This window comes from Sylvia atricapilla, chromosome 18 (genome assembly GCF_009819655.1).
Source record: "Sylvia atricapilla isolate bSylAtr1 chromosome 18, bSylAtr1.pri, whole genome shotgun sequence".
Classification (NCBI taxonomy): Eukaryota; Metazoa; Chordata; class Aves; order Passeriformes; family Sylviidae; genus Sylvia; species Sylvia atricapilla.
Genome location: NC_089157.1, coordinates 11,559,859 through 11,577,053, shown reverse-complemented (window position 1 = coordinate 11,577,053; position 17,195 = coordinate 11,559,859). Strand labels below are relative to the sequence as shown.

Sequence of the window (17,195 nt, the reverse complement as noted above, 5' to 3'; positions counted from 1 at the left end):
GCGAGGGGGAGCGGCCTCGGCGGGGAAGGGGCGGGGCGACGGCCGCCCGCCTCACGTGACCGGGACGGCGCGCGGCCATTGGGCGGCGGCCGGGGGTCACGTGGGAGCGGCGCGAAGCCCCGCCCCCCGGTTTCCGCGCGGAGGATCCGAATCTGGTCCCGCGCGCGCTTTTACCGCCCGGGCGGCGCGCGCGCCCGTCAGGCGGCGCCATCGGGGCCATGGCGGCGGCGCGCGCCCCCCGCCCCTGAGGCCGCGCCCGGGCCCCGGGCCCCGCGCTCCCCCAGCCCCGAGCCCCGAGCCCCGAGCCCCGAGCCGGCACGGAGCGCTCCGCAGCGGCCGGGGCATGGTGGGCAGGCTCGCCGTGCCCGCGGCCGCCGCCCCCCCGCTCCTCCCCGGGAACGACGGCGACGGTCAGGTGGGGACGCGGGCCGGGAGCGGCGCTGTGAGGGCGGAGAGCGGGGCTGCGGCTGCCGGGGGGGGGCCTGTGCCATGTGTCCCATTACCGTGTGTCCCTGTGCCGTGGGTCCCTTTGGCTCTGTGCCCCTTTTCCGTGGGCCCTGTGCCGTGGCGCCCTGTGCCTTGTGCCCCTTTTCCGTGGGCCCATTGCCGTGGGCCCCTTTTCCGTGGGTCCCTTTGGCTCTGTGCCCCTTTTGCCGTGGGTCTCTCTGCCTTGTGTCCCTTTTCCGTGGGTCGCTTTGGCTCTGTGCCCCTTTTCCGTGGGCCCATTACCGTGGGTCCCTTTTCCGTGGGTCCCTTTGGCTCTGTGCCCCTCTTCCGTGGGTCCCATTACCGTGTGTCCCTGTGCCGTGGGTCCCTTTGGCTCTGTGCCCCTTTTCCGTGGGTCCTGTGCCGTGGCGCCCTGTGCCTTGTCCCCCTTTTCCGTGGGCCCATTACCGTGTGTCCCTGTGCCGTGGGCCCCTTTGGCTCTGTGCCCCATTGCCGTGGGTCCCTGTGCCATGGGTCCCTGTGCCGTGGGCCCATTGCCGTGTGTCCCTGTGCCGTGGGCCCTAGGCGCCGTCCGCTGTCCCCGAGGTGTGAGGGCCGCGCTCCCGGGCTGTCATTAGCCACATTCCAGGGCCTTTGGGACTTTTTTTTAAGCGTTTTCTGCCTCAGAGGCTGTGATTGCAGAGTTCGGTTTCTGCTAAACCAGCAGTTACGAAAGTTTTCATGAGCCAAAGTCTGTCTTGGAGTTGTAGAAGTAAATGCTCTTTTGTGATTTGAATCATTATACGAGATGAGAGTTCTCTCGTGTTCATTTTCTTTAAGTACTCTTAAAGATACAGTGTCTTGCTGAGATGTGTCAGATGTTTAGCGTAGGATGAAGCCTTTTTAAGTGATGTTGGAGTTCCCTCTTAAACTCTCCAGATGTGCTCTGGGCAACAGCTCAAGGTCAATTGACCTAGACTTTCAGACTTCAGTGCTGTGAAACCTCTGCAGAGCTGTTCTGAAGACCTTGTGGGCTCTGAGTTTTGACCATCTCGGGCTTTCAGAACAGGGTTTTTATTTATCTGAACAGAATCTTTATGTTAAGCTTTGATGACCTTTAGAAACATGGAGATATAGTTGGTGCGTGCCCAGTCTGAGCACATTAACATGGATTTTTGTTTCCTGAAAAAGTTCTGTATAAGTCATCTTAACTTTTTGAAACTAAGATTCGTGTTGTGCCTTTCACAGCCATGCAAGAAGCGGCGAGAGGAAGATGCTTCTGTAAAAACAATCACAAGGTATTTTTCACCGTTAGCAAAACCAGTGGACAAAGCACTGTCATCACCAAAGTCCAACAATATCTTGGATTACTTTAAAAAGACATCTGCAACTGAGAGTGCTGCGTTCCCAGTAGGAGGTGGAGAAAATAAAACACTTTTGGATGCTGATGACAGGGAATTGAAATCATCTTTCAAGCCATCTTTAAGGCAGAAGAGAAAAGCGAAGAAAGTTAATTTAAATAATATGCCAAAAGAAATTAAAGAATGTGAGAATGACATTGAAATAGAAATTAGTAGTGATGACAGCAGAGTAACTACAGGACTGGAACAAGACAGCAATGACTCGCTTGCTTCTTGTACTCTACTGGACAAAAAATGTGTCAGAGAATTAGCAGAAGATAATGATCAAAGAGGGAACTTCCCAAACGTCGTCCCCTCCCGAAAAAATGCAAAAAATTTCAGGTGTGAAACAAATGGATCAAAAAATAGGCTAAGAAAATCAAGGAAAAGGAAGCACAAAGTAAATATTGATTTGTCTGAAAGCTCTTCGTCGGAAATCCAGGTGAATGACACGAGTGAAAAGGAGACTGAAGAGAAGGCAAATGCAGTAGCAGAGTGTGATGCTGCTATTGCTGATTCCAGTTTTGAGGTTCTGATGGATGATGGGACAGCCCAGGTAAATAATTGTATAGTAACAGTGTCATTTGAGGACTTCTTGAGAAGTCAGAGAGAAAATAATGTTGAAGAAGACACAAAGCCAGCAATGGACACTTCTGGTTCACTGAATGAAATGGACAAAAGTGATACTATTACTGACCCAGAGAAGTGTGAGGAGTCCCAGCAGCTGCCACTCAGGACAGTCACTGTCCTTGCACAAGTTCATTCCGTTCCCCCCAAATTACCTCCCTCGTGTAAGGAGCAGAAGGGCTCTAGGAAAATTGCCTCCATTTTTCTGAAGCAGAAGGGACGTGTAGGGGAAAAGGAAAGCAGCTCAGCCCTCCTGGACACTGAGCAAACTGAGCAGGTCACTCAGAAAAGGAAATCCAACGTCGTTATTGAGGAGGAAGAGCTGGAGCTCGCTGTGCTGGAGACTCCAGGGTCAGATTCTCTGAGGACAAAATGTACTCTGGAAGAAAAGCATCAGTTCATGAAAGCTTTTAGACAACCAACAGCAGATGTAACAAAAAGTGCAGTTAAAAAGGCAGCTGGAAAGCAAAAGCAAGCTGCTGCAAAATCTTCAAAAGAAAAAGAGCGATCTGAAGATGTCGTTCCTTCCAATAAAGGATTAGAAAGTGGGATACCAGAAGATTATGGGGACAAATACACACATTCTAAACCTAAAAGCAATAGAACTAAACCCAGAAGATCTAGGAAGGTTCAGAAAAAAGGAAACAAAAGAAAGAAGACTTCAGAAACTAAGAAAACTGATGCCTCAAACACCAGCAATAATACTGGAGAGGAGGATTCAGGTGCTGATGTTGTTACTGTGGAAAACACCTCAGATGTAATAATTTCATCAAGTCCAGAAGTGAGAGAGTTAAGGAGGAGTTTAAGGCAGCAGAAAACAAAAACACCAACAAGTGTTACACCTGAAAAGCCCAGGGCTAGACGTGCCTGTCCTGCAGGTGAATTCAGTCCTTGCCCCTTGGAGACTTCCACCCCGAAAGCACGCAGAGAACCCTGCAGGCAGAGCAGCCTGTACAGAGCTGAGGTGATCACTGTGCCCTTTGATGGCAGCAGCCCAATAAGGTAAACCTTTTAGAGTAAATTCCACCTTTTTGCCCGTTAATTGTAGGCAAGTATTTTGAAAATAAGTCCTAATTATAAATGGACTATGTATCAAAGTGGAATGGATGCTGATTGTGGTGGGTAAAAATAGAGGGGAACCAAAGCTGACTATAAATGTGTTTGTACTAAAGACATCAAAAAAACCCCAACCAAACAACAAAAAAAAAACCCTCAACCACCAGTTGGGGAGTTGCTTTTTTAAAGGTTTTTGAAAATGAGATTGAGAGTATTGTTTCCCTTTGTTAACCAGTAATAATCTCATAATACTTTTTCCCCTAATTAGAATGAGGTTTACACGTATCAACGCAGCTACAAAATCAAATAAAGCTGAAGCAAGGAAAAAAGAAGAGTCTCTCTCCAAAAGCACAAAGGTAATTTATGTAACAAGTGGTGTCAGTATTTTGTCATTTCCTCTGTGGGTATAACTGTGGGGCATTCAGTACTGTGCAATAATTTAGTGTAATACAATATGACAGTTCCCAGCTCCCTGTGCAAAGGGAATATGCTCTGATTTATGATGAAATTCGAGGTAGTTTCTTGTACCTTAGATCTTAAACCATGTTTTATTAGTAAAAAAGCTTGGCCTTGGTCGTCTCAGATCAAGGCTTTTCCAGCCCAAATGACCCAGTGATTTGTGATAGTGTTTGGGCACAGCAGAGCAGCTGAGGCCTAAGGATGTCACTGCTCATGTTTTATTTGTTCCATGAAAAAAATTTGGGATCTCACTCCCCTTAGAAAACTGTTGGTATCATCTTGGTTTGGTTGTCTTCTCAATTATTTCATTCTCTTTTTGATACCAATGCAATTTTGCAACAATTACATACAACTCTGAAAGTGAAAAATTATATTTACATTCAAAGTATTTAGTGAAGAGAGTGCTATTAACTGCTGTTTTGGGTTTTTTTTGTTGTTGTTGTTCTTTGTTAACAGATAAACTCCACTTCTAAAAACATATCCAAAGCAAAGCAGCTGCTAGAAAAAGCAAAGGCTCTGCAGCAGCACAGGTCAAAAGGGAGTGAAGACTCAGCAGCTCCTGTGAGGCGCTCGTCTCGGCACCAAGCTCGTGCTGAGAAGAGGAAATCAGAAGAAAATTATGTAAGGCTGTACTTTTGGAGGGGGGAATATTTTTATGGATTTGTGATTGGTATAAGCAACACAAATGATTCCTGCTTGATTCTCATCGGCAGTGTTTGTAAGCTGAGGTAGGTGTCTGCAATGTGTTGTTAATAAAGGAGGAAATTGGGGTTTCCTTTCTCACTGGATTTGCTTTTCCTCCAGGAATCAGTAATAATTCTGGATTCAAGCATGGATAATGTCACCACCACAGAGCAGAGTGTGAAGGAAAAGAAACTTCGGAGCTTAAATGATGTTTTGGGGAAGAAGTCTAAAAACTTGAAGGTTGCAAAGAACTCCAATGGTAATTGGGTTTTACTGAATTTGTTTATTTTTTATCACAGAAATATTTTGTAACATTGACTACTGTAACTTTATTTCATAAAGCTGCCTTTGCAGGATATTAATCTTCTGATTTATCTTGTCTAATACTCCAATATTTACCTTTCCTTTTTATATGAATTAATAGTGCAGAGGATATTTACATGTGTCGTTTGAAACATGAAAAAATAACATCTGTACTCAGGAAATAATTAGAAATAAAGCTATAATGAACTTCTTTCAACTTTCCCTTCAGAAATGGAGATTCCCTGGTGATGTTAAATGGAACATATAGATAGTGAACAGAGAAGTAAGGTTAGAATCTTCTTTCAGTGCTGATCTAATCATGGATTTTTTATCTTTTTAAAGGGAGACTGGGATGTCCACCTTCCTGCCTAGGTAAAAATGTTCAGAACTCTGCAGGTGAACCAGTTGTGATCCTTGATGAAAGCAGGTCAGTTGTCAAGAGTGCAAATGCATAAAAATCAAAATTCCAAGGTTAATTTAACATTCTCTCATTTTACAGATTAAAATACACTTACTGAAATGTGCTATAAATATTCATGATTTTTATACTAATTAATATTTTAATCTGCTTGCAAAATTTTAGGGGTGTCTTGGAGACTTTCTCAACCATATTAAAACCATATTAGATGTCTGGAAATGTAGTTGATGAATGATTAAAAAGAAATTCCAAATTGCATATAAAAATACAAAACCAAAGAGATTTTTTTAGATTAAAATTTTAAACACAGAATTAATTTCAAACTAACTACATTAATTTTAGCAGTTCTGACAGATTATTTTTAGCTCATTTGGAAAAGAACGTGATTCAATTCAACTTTGCATAGCTGGAAGTTCTACTAATTCCTATCTTTCTTTCTTTCTTTCTTTTTATTTTCTGTTGTCATTAAAGCCAAGAGGCGTCTGAGAATTCTCAAGATGATGATCCCTTCAGAGCCAAACGGGAATTCCTGATGAGTGGTTTGCCAGAGTCCCTGAGAAGGCAGATTGCAAAGAAGGCAGCAGCACTGGAAGCATATTCTCTTGCAAGTTCCTGTTTTAAGGCTGTTGTCCATGTCCAGCAGAAGGATGACTGTAAGCTTTTGTTAAACATTTGGGCTTTGTTTAAATGTGCATCATAATTTCTGAGGAATTTGTGCAGAGAAAGGATTTGAGCAGCTGGAATAGGTGAGAGTTTCCTCTTGTTTTGTGTCTCAGTGAGAGAACGAAACTTAGAAGCTTCCAGTGAGATGGGTTTGAATACAAAATTTACAAATTATATTGATGCTAAAATAGTCTATACATGCATGGGTAAGGATGCAAAAATCTTAATATTTAGGCAAAAAAGTTGATCTGTTAAGTTCCAGTTTGGAGAATAAAGATTGTGTTGGATTGATTTTGGCAGAAACCATTTCCTTCTGACAAAGGCAAAAGGCTTCTCTGAAGAGAGGTGACCAGCCCATTTCTCTTCCCTAGAATAGAAGTTAATTCTTGTTTTGGTTTTGCTGGGGTTCTTTTGCAGGTTCTCCAATGTGGAAATTGCAATCACCATCCTGTCCTCTGTTAACTAAGCTGAGACAACTGAGTACTGAAGTCACCAACATCACAAAAATCTCCCTCTCACTTGGTGAATTTTCCACTGTGAATTCAAAACAAACTGGAAATTGTTCTCCACCTGTGGTTAGTACTTTAAAATTCAAATTGTTTTGATATTTGATTGGAGTTATGTGTGATAAAAAACCCCACAGTTACGTTTTTAGTAAATCCTGTCATTGGAATTTGTTTCAGTCCTGTAATTTGTTGAGGGGTTTTTTTTATTTCTCTGTGTTTAAGTTACCCATTTTGCATCTTGCCATTAGACAGTCCTCATCAATTCTTAACAGTTTCTGTTCATCCATGAATTTAACGAGGTACTACCAGTTTAAATGATGCAAAGCATTCTGTGTAAGGTGTTTGGGTAATTCTGTGTGTGTGTTCCAGCTCTCAGGCCAGCGACCAGCTTTTCCTGATGCATTCCAGAAGGATTTGCTAGATGAGATCGTGGCCTCTAATTCTCAGTTTCCAGTGAGGAAATACTACTGCAGGTTCCTGAAAAAGCAAACAGAACGGTTGGCTTTGGAACACAGCACACAAGGTGAGGAGGCTCATGCAGGGAGAAAACCACCCTCACTCTCTGGCATTAAAAAACAACAAGGACTTTAAAAGAATACTGTTATTTGAAATAAATTGATCCTCGCATTTGAGATTATTTTCACCAAATTCTTCAAATATGGCTTCAGCAGAAGTACAGTAGTAATGGACATAGCCTGAAATTATAAATGGATGCAATTTTTTTTTCCTTAGAAAGCAGAGATGGCACTGCAAATCTTGGTGTAATTGAGAAACATCCTGACAGTGGGAAGGAAACCAAGAGGAAAAGGAAAGAAACAGAAGATCGCAAGTCAAAAAGAAGAAAACAACTTCAAGGGACAGAGACTGAAGTGAAATCAAGAGTTTCCAGGAGCCTTATTCCTCCCACTTCTGGAGAAAAACAGACAGAGACAGGACAAGCCACACACTTGGGAAGAAACAAGAGCCAGAAAGCAGATGGTGTGACAGAATCTGACACTGGGTGTTCACCAGATCCAAGTGCACTTCCAGGTAACTGCATTTCCTTCTCATTTTGACCTGGGCATTGAGAAGTGTGGGTGTGATGTGTGTCAGCTTTCCAGTGTGAGGCAGAAATCATGCCTAATACTCTGCTAGACTGGATCAATGCTATGGCATGAAGAGCTGTTTAAAAACGGGCAATGTTTTTTCTGTAGGTGTGGAAGACACGCTCTGGACAGAAAAATACCAGCCTCAAGATTCCAGTGAACTCGTAGGGAACAAGAAAGGGATTGAAAGGCTACACAGGTCAGAAGTTGGAACACAGATCCATTCCTAAACTAACTCAGAGCCTCATGTTAGTTGATAATGCTCCAGTGCTGAGAGAGCAATACTTGTCTGTACTCCCTACAAACATCCTGATCCTGACCTTTCTGTTCTGTCTGCTTTGGACAGGAATTTAGCACTGAGGTCCACCTAACACCTGGTGCTTTCAGTTACATTTTCTGTGTGGGCTTAAATTATTGTGTGGCTCTTACACAGAATTTAAAGGTCCGTCTGACAAAACAACACTGAATTATGAGTGAATAAGTAGTTCACCAAATGACTTGTTTTTGTACCAATCAGCTAAAGGGGAATGATAACAGAAACCTTTTCTACAAAAGAATCAAATCCTGAACGTTTTTTTGCTTTTATCTGAAAAGATTTGATAGATTTCTATGGGATAACCAGTGGCTGCTGGTGTCCCCTAGTTTTATGTTCTGTTCCATCTTAATTTGGTTCTCTTAATTCACCAGCAATTTTTATTCTTGTTTTGTTCCTTCCTTTTATAGTTGGTTAAAAGAATGGAAAAAGAGAGCTGATCTGGAAGAAAAACGAAATCAGAAAAGGGAAAAGGAGGACCAAGAGCAAGAAGGTACTGACAGAATTAATACAGCTTCTCTTTTGTTAATAGCAGCCAAAAAGTAACAGTTAGTGCTTTCTTTTCTTTTGAATGATTCTACAGATTCTTTAAGCAGCCTTGACTTTAAAGACAGTAAATCTGATCTTGAGGAAGAGACAACCCTTTGCAATACAGTCCTGATAACTGGCCCACCAGGAGTGGGGAAAACTGCTGCAGTGTATGCTTGTGCTCAGGAGCTTGGCTTTAAGGTGTGTGCAGTTCTTGCCTTCCTCAGTGCACTTTTCTTTTTGATAACTAATGATACGAAAGCACTTGTAATGCAAGATGTCTACAGTTTAATTTTCCTTTTTGCTGCAAATTAAATGCCACTGCAGATATTTGAAGTCAATGCCTCTTGCCAGCGGAATGGGAGACAGATCCTGTCCCAGCTGAAAGAAGCTACTCAGTCTCATCAAGTGGACAAAAAAGGTGTCAATGCACACAAGCCTTGCTTTTTTAACAGTTGTAGCACTTCCAAGTCACCAAGTAAGTGTCCTGGTTCTTATCTGGAGTTCTTTGTTGGGTCTGAATTATGGGATGGGTTTTGTGGAGTGCAGGAGGTTGTTAAGGACTGAATTCCCCAAAGAAATTTTAGATATCTGTTGTTTTTAAAAAGTTAGCAGATTTAGCTTACCTGGCCATACTAGTAAGAGCTGGTCTGTTGGTTAAACACAACTGCAGACCAAATTAAATGATGACTTTATTAAAATACTGACTCCTGGTTACGTTATTTCTGCAGTGGTGGAGCAAGTGCTGTGGCATTTGAATAGAAAGTTGAACAGAAAGCTTTTCCTATAGCAAGAGAAAAAGAAAAGGAGCAAAAATCAGCACAGTAAACCTGTCCTTTGCCATAGATAAAGAATGGGGTTTACTTTAAATTTGTCTGAGAAATATCAGTTTGACATTATATCTCCAAATGAAGTTTAATATAAAACGTACCTTGCAGAAAAAATGTATTCTCCAAAGAAGGTTATTTCTCCGAGAAAACCTCCACTGTCACCAAAAGGAGCAGGATTAAAACGAAGCTTGCCCCCTAAAACACTTGCAAACTACTTCAAACTTTCCACCAAACGTAAACGTGTTGATGGAGAAGCAACATCTGCAGAAAAAACTGGGGGTAGGTGTTCTTTTAATAATGAATTAATTACCTTTGGAGATGGAAATGCTACACCCTGTGTGTGGAGAAAAGAGATTCTCTTAAACATTTGATACATGGGGGGTTTTGAAGCCAGTACCTGGAAAATATTAAATGGTTTCACTCTTCCTTCCTGCTCAATTATTCCTCCATCTACAGAAAATACTCCAGATTCACTGGAAGTAAAGAAAGATGCTCAAATTAAGTCAGTAAACAAAGAAGAAGGAGGAGAACACAACAGGAAAAGTGCAACATCTCTCATCCTTTTTGAAGAGGTAAAATTCCTGTGAAATGGGCTGTGGCTGTGTTCACAGCTTGTCCTGCTGCTCAGGCTGCTGACACTGTGTGTGTTTTCTGTAGGTGGATATCATATTCGATGAAGATGTAGGATTTCTAAGTGCAATAAAGACATTCATGGCAACTGCAAAGAGACCTGTAATTCTTACCACCAATGGTGAGTAGTGTTTGTGACAGTAATTAGGCTTTACAAACAGAAGTGCCACTTTTAATTAGGGGCTGTAAATGGTGATGGTTGAATACTGCTCCTGAATGCAAAATTAAATGATAAGAAAATATAAAAAATGATAAGAAAATGATAAAGAAAATTACTAGGTTTGAATGATGTCCTTGACAGTTCACTGATCTCTTTACAGATCCAACATTCAGCTTAATGTTTGATGGCTGTTTTGAAGAGATCAGCTTCAAAACCCCTTCCCTGGTAAGTCTGTGTCTGGAAATGCAGGTACACACTAAACAAATCAGCTGATTGCAGTCTGACATTTCACCCTTGGGGTAGGTGTATATATTCCTGATGTAACATATTTGTTTGGGCAGAGACAGACACATTTTTGGGGTTTATGTGAGGATGCATTTATCTTTACATAGAAGCTGTTTTCCTAGCGTGGAAGGTTTATTTTCCAAACAATGTAGTGCTGCTGAGAATTACAGTAAGAGTATCATGTAATCACTTCATTTAGTTTTTAGGATGTAGTTAGATAAATATCTGGTAGCTCTGATCTGAAGGTTGGTTATGCCAGTACTGGTTCATTCATTAAAATACAGGAGTTATTTTGGAAATGTTATGGGTTATTCCTTTAATGTAAATAGCAAATAGCTTTATTTGCAGCTAGGTATTAGATGAAAAACCTACATAAATGAGAATGGGAAGGACTTAATTAATGAGAAGGGTAAATTTCTTAATGTGAAACTAAAAACCCGTTGGACTTCCAGGCAATCGCAGAGTTAAAAGAGAGAATGCAAGAAAAACCTTTAAAATTAATATAATTCAGTAAAAGTTGATCAGTGGAGTTGAGAAGCAAGGTGTAGGCAGCCTCAGGACCATGAGCAGAATGTGTTTGTGTGTTTGTTTTTATTCAGCCCAATTTCTAAATACATATAGATACAATAATTAAGTACAATATATAAATAAAACATATTTATTATATTTATTTATTTTCATATACTATTTATATTTATTACGTTTGTTTATATATTTTATAAATAAAACATGTTTATTTACATATAAATATTTATAAATATATCTCAATACAATAAATGCTGCGTATATTGGAGGGTTTGGATTTCCTTACAGGTTTTACTCTACCTGCAGTCTAACCCTCTGTATGAAAAGGCCCGAGTGTTTCAGCACAAACAGAGCCATTTGCAGCTGTGTGCTCCCTGCAGGGTGGTTTCAGCTGTTTCAGTGTGTGTGTGTCACCCCTGTTCAGGTGAACGCCGTGAGCTACCTGCAGGCTCTGTGCCTGGCTGAGAACCTGAGGACAGAGGGGACAGACCTGGCTGCTCTCCTGGCCACCACTGGCTGTGACATCAGACAGAGTGTTCTGTGCTTGCAGTTCTGGGCCAGGAGTGGGGGTGGATGCTTGAGACAGAAGCCTTTGGCACCTCAGGGTATGTTTGTTTCATTTAATCCTCAAAAAGTGTCCCTCTGAGTATGAATTTGACCAACTCGAAGCATTCTTGGACATGGATGAATGGATGGGAACTTCTTGTAAGACTCCTAAACATTTGGGGGAGGAGGGCTTCTACTTCTACTTCATTTTTATCCACTTCAATGCCTTGTTTTAATGCACAAAGGAGCTACTCAAAACCCCATTTTGAGGGGTTCACTGCCTGTTGTTATGTACTTACCATTCCCTCTCATGTTCTGAGTAGCAAAACTGGGCAAAGAAAGCCAGTAGTAATTTTTCTCAAAGGTGGCAGTCCTTTATTCATGTAGCTGGGTTGGAGGCAATTCACCTGGAAGAGGCAGAGCTGACAAAGGAGTAAAAATGGGACAGCTGGCAATCGGGCAGGGGTAGGAGCTTGGTCCCAAAGGCTTCAGAAGGAGTTTAGGGGTGTGTGAGAGTGGCAGGGAGTGACAAGGGAGGCACAGCCTCCTCCAAAGATGACTTGGGGAGCAGGAGAGGAGGTTGGCAGCAGTGATGTGGGCATGGATGTCTCATTCCAGCTGCTCCATTCCTCCAGCACCACAGCAAGGGGTGACAGTTCCAGCATCCTTTCGACAGGAATTGAGGCAAAGAGGTGGGAAATCAATTTCATGATGCAGCTGTTCCCTTTCAAATAAAGCCTGTTATCTCTGTGTAGGAGAAGAGAGAAGGAAGGCAGATAATGCCATTTATCCTGCAAAGTCTAATGATTCCAAGGTGGATTTTCATCAAGCTGATGATGCATATCTTCAGGAGTTTCCCAAATGTGATACAGGCTGTGTGGAGACGTTGCTTGGCCTTAAGAACATCCTGTTGCCTTCAGAAGATTTGTTCACATTTCTTAAGGTATTTTTATAGTTGACTTGGTAATGCTTTGAATGATTGCCAGACAATTGAGTGTAACCATCACCAGGAATTGCATCACCTTAGAAGCAAATCTCTGAAAATGTTTGTTGTAGAAATTAAGAGAATCCCGTGGTTATTAATACAATCTGAACTGGGGTGGTCTCCTGCAAGCAAAACAGTCCCTCACTTCATAAGCACAAAGCCAGGAGTGGGAGATTTTCTGTAATAACATTTTTATTTTTTTAAAAAATGTATTTTAATGTATTGACAAAGCTTTCATGATTATTATTTTACAGCACAAAATCACAACCACGGAGGAATGGAATAAATTGATGCAGCTTCTCACAGAATTCCAGATGAAGCATGTGGATTTTGTATATAGTAATCTTGAACTTATCCTTCCCTTACCAGTGCAAGTTCTGTCAAACCAGGCTGAAGCCTCAAAGTCTGTACCTGAAAGGACTACTGCAGTGTCTTCAAAAGACAGATCTGCTAAGAGTTCTTGCTCTGGGAAGAGTAGCCCTGGAAAAAGGTCTAAAAAGAGAAAGGCTCAGAAAAGGCTTGCAATATTGGATGATAGTGACTTGTTTGACTCTGAGCTGAACTATTCAGCTGAATTAATCACTTTGCCATCAGACAGTCCTAAATCATGTGCTGAAATGGATAAAAAGGAATCAAAATTGTCGGTGCCTCAGGAACAAAAAGAAGTTAAAACTAGAACTTCAGCAGATGAAAAAAGGTCTGCAGTTGTGTTCCAGTGTCTGGATTCACTGACTGAGTTTGTGGAAAACATGTCCTTCCTGGATTGCTGTGTGAGCACTAACACCAGGGAACCACTGGAGTTTTCTAAAAGCGAGGAATTTCACTGGACAAATGCCAGAATCAGAAATGGTCTTTGTGATGAGTTCAGTATGGAAAATACTGACTGGTGGAGTTCCCAGAGCTGTAGTGAAATAAAGGCAGCTATTGAAGCACTCAGCTTCGCCAAAAGTTCTGTTAATATTTCACAAAACCTGGAATCCTTTTTGAGCACCAGTGAAACACCTCAAAGTGATCAGCTGAAGGGACTTGCTCTGCCCATCTCAAGCACAAGGAATTGCATATCCTTCAGTCAGGCAGCTAATTCCAGGTAAGACTTGGTTAATAGTTCTGGTCTATAATGCAGTTATTTGTCAAGAAGAGCATTTCACAGGTGTAGGACTGTTTGAGGTTTGGTGTATACACATTCACACCACTGTGACTGTTGTCAGTCTGCCTCAAAACACTGCAATGTATTGTTCACTGTGCTTTTACAACCCTAAATTAACTTCTAGCCAACCTGCAGAAAAGTGGCTTTTCTTGAACAGCCTGACTGATGTTGTAAGGAATGGTGGCCTTAGTCTAGTTCCTTCAAAAATGGACAAACAGCACCCAAAAGAATAACAGGACCTTAAAGGAATGGCTTTTTCAAGACATGGGATTCTGCATGTACCAAACATGCAAATCTGTCACCCAGTGCTGGCTCATTCTGAACCCATGGTAGGTATTGCTTGATGAAGACATAACAAAATACAAAGGTTTTTTTGTAGTAACTTATGCTAACAAAGAATAACCTGTAATCCATTGTAACAGAATACTATCAAGCATGGGTTTTTAACATAAACAAGTTATCATAGGTAAAATTGGCACATGGGGAACTTAAAGCCCGTTCAGGGGTCTGAACAGGGAAGTGGCTTAGAGCCTTTCTTCTGTAAAACAGTGCCCAGAGGAGCAGTGTCAGAATGGTCTGACCATGCACCCTGTCACCAGGTTTATGTGATGTGTTACGCCCTGCACCTGACACTGATACTCTGGCAAATACCAACTGCAAAATGCTTTTTCTTTTTGAAGACCACAGAGATGCTTTTGGTTGTGGTTATACTGAACCTCACATCCCTGGGGCTGGCTCAGTTCCTTGGGAGGCTTTGGGGGAATATTTCAGGGACAGGGCAGAAGATCCAAAGGAGGCTCTTACCCCCAGGTGGGATCCAAGATGTTTATTCCAGGAGGGGAGACGAGGGCAGGAGGCCCAAGAGGGCAAGAGAGGGTCCAGAAGGAGGGCAAGAGGAAGAAAGAGGAAGGACAGGCCCTTATCAAGGTTTCTGTCCAGGGGGGATGGCTGGACCTCAGCCAGTTGGGCCAAGAAAGGAAGCAAGGGTCAAACTACAGGGTTACAGGCTCCAGGGCTCCTGGGGAAACCCATTCCCCAGAGAAATACAGCACACACCTGGACTGAAGAGCTCCCCACATCAGAGTCCTGATTAAGACAGGAGCATTGGCCAGACAAACTGCTGGCCCTCATGTTTCTGCCCACGTGCAGCTTTGGGGTGCTGTGTGAGCAGCACACAGTTAGAAGCTGCAGACAGCTGAACCACTGGGATGCAGTTCTGGACATCACTTTGATGGAGTTTTAAACCAGTGGCTTTAATCCCAAAGAACTAAAACCATCCCTGCACGTTGTTGAGAGAGAAACAATAAAGCTTCGTTCTCTGTTTCAGCACTCAGAAAAAAGCCCAGAAGAGGCTGGATGTGATCCAAACTGTGTTCTCCAGAAGCCCTGTAAACCTGGGCAATAAGCAAGCCAGTGCCCTGGAATACCTCCCCACACTCCGCAGCATCTGTAGGTCTGAGAAGCTGAAAGAGCAAGGCAGGACTAAAAGAAGGTAAGTTTAGGTTTTCCTAAATCCTTCTACATTTCATTATAGGAGGTAGTTAAGGATTTTAATAAAATATTCTGTCAAATAATTCTAGGCAAGGAAGGTGAACATTTGTCTCTCAAAATAATGAAAGTGTTGCCGTGTATTTGGAAATAACTTTGTTCCCTTAATCTTTTTTGCTTTTTTTTTTAATAGGTTCTTGCATTATCTTGAAGGGATTAATCTTGAAATACCCAGACAAATGATCAATGGTCTGTCTTTGGACTTCCCTTAAAATTGCCAACACCAGAAATACTTCGTGCCTAATGGTGGTATTCTCACCATAGTTTGTTTGGTTATTTTTTTAATTACCACGTTATTGTATATTCAGAGCCATTTGTATAGTAAATTTTTATAAGTATTTAAAATAATGTATATACCTATTGTCATACTGCTCTCCACAGCTGAAATGTGGGTCTGTTTGGTGCTTGTCCAGCAAGGACATTGATAATATTAAATGCACAGACTTTTCAGTGGGGACTCCTTCCTGCTCTTTCACTCTGATTTGTGGGTCACAGAGCAAGAAGTCCTTTTGTAACAGCCAGTTCTCACAACTTCCACAGCCAGGGTGCTGTTCTCTGAGGAGACTGTTTGTTCAAGTAAGTTTGTTTCTGAATTTGCAGTTCAAGTGCTGAATAACTCAAGGTGGGAGGGGGCCCAGAGAGGATGCAACAAATCCTCCAGAGTCTAAATGACAAAACCAACCCTTCACTTTGGCCACAGGGAACAGTCCTTACAAAGCACTATGCCTCAATGTACATATTTTTGTATACATTCCTTTCATTGTTTACAGCTCTCAGATCTGCATCTTAATCTCCTAAAAAGGTAGAGAAATTATTACTGTAGCTCAGCGTGGTCTCAAGACATTTAGGCAAGATTTTGTAAATAACAATTTTCCCAGTGTTGCTTCGAGCCCAGGAATATTTAACTACTTCTAATCTTGTATATTGTGTTCTATTCCTAAGCTTCTCTTTTTGCATTTGACAAGACTTCAGCCTAATTATTTGTGATTGAATCCGTTTTTATACGATAATAAATTTGTGGGGTTTTGCTACAATCTTAATGTTTCTGTTGTATGAAAGATAAAACTGAAATGTATTTTTTAAAGGATTTTAAAACTGGAATTACTTCAACCATGTAACTTTTCTGCCTTTCTGCAGTTGGACTGTTCCTGTTCCTCAAACTGCTGCCCTGCAGTGGTGCTCCACTTGCCTCAGTGTCTCTGTCAAAATAAGGAAGGCCATTTGCTAGTTCTGGCCTCATCTTACATGTTTCATGTCTTAAAGATGTTCAGGAATTAGAAATATTTATGGAAATAGTAAATTATTTTAAGTTTCTACATTGTAGGCTGTCTTTATAGTTTACTCTTTCCATAGTCCAGAATTATGAAAAAATTGGAGTGGTGACTGTTAAAATCTTCATGGCTTGATTTTTGTATCAACAGTCTATGCTTCTCCTGCATGATTTGTAAAAATAAAGAAATACACATTTTAATTTTTTTAAAAATAATAAAGTAAAAGTGTTCACTGCTTTCTAAAGGCACTATCAATCTAACTAGATTACACTGAGGACCTGCATGAATTAGAGACAAGTCCTATAAAATAGTAGTATTTTAGGTAATTCCGGGATAATTTGAAATACCCAAATTAGAAAGCAGCGGGAGACAATTTACCTTCTTTTGAAGTCAGCTCTCTAGTTTAATAACTGCCTTAAGAAATCGTTTACAGAATCTGCTGTGGTATCCACGAGGTAAGGTGGAATTCATTTCCCTTCTTGATCAGATATTTCCCACCTGAAATCACCTCAAGCTGCTCTGAATGAAAGATAATCTGCATGTGATGATTTGAGTTTGGATTTTCGTGCATCAGGTATGAGCATTTTTGTGTGCCAGAATAAAGCAGGTTTCAGAGGGCTGCTCTGGGTTAACTCTGCTTGGAGGGAAAAGCTCCATTCCACTACTGTGAAATTTGCCTGCTTTTGGTACAAAGTACTTCCCTGCAACAGATTGGGCCCTGGTTACTCCTTGATGTCCTGCCCTTTGAGCCAACTTGTGTGTCCTGAAATCAGAAGTAAAAACAACCCTGGAGTTCCACA

At 41.7% G+C, this 17,195-nt stretch overlaps 1 protein-coding gene across 1 annotated transcript; it reads left to right on the top strand.

Annotated features, from left to right (window-relative positions):
• The first annotated feature begins 343 nt into the window (after positions 1-343).
• Positions 344-16,158, top strand: ATAD5 (ATPase family AAA domain containing 5). The gene is made up of 23 exons (XM_066332453.1): positions 344-415; positions 1,675-3,455; positions 3,778-3,865; positions 4,425-4,589; positions 4,773-4,911; positions 5,298-5,382; positions 5,845-6,026; positions 6,454-6,611; positions 6,912-7,065; positions 7,275-7,571; positions 7,736-7,826; positions 8,351-8,433; positions 8,524-8,669; positions 8,796-8,946; positions 9,407-9,577; positions 9,755-9,870; positions 9,956-10,049; positions 10,249-10,313; positions 11,323-11,503; positions 12,200-12,387; positions 12,684-13,516; positions 14,904-15,068; positions 15,258-16,158. The coding sequence occupies exons 1-23, from the start codon at positions 344-346 to the stop codon at positions 15,334-15,336; spliced, it is 5,484 nt and encodes a 1,827-aa protein (XP_066188550.1). The 3' UTR covers positions 15,337-16,158.
• Positions 16,159-17,195: the final 1,037 nt, after the last annotated feature.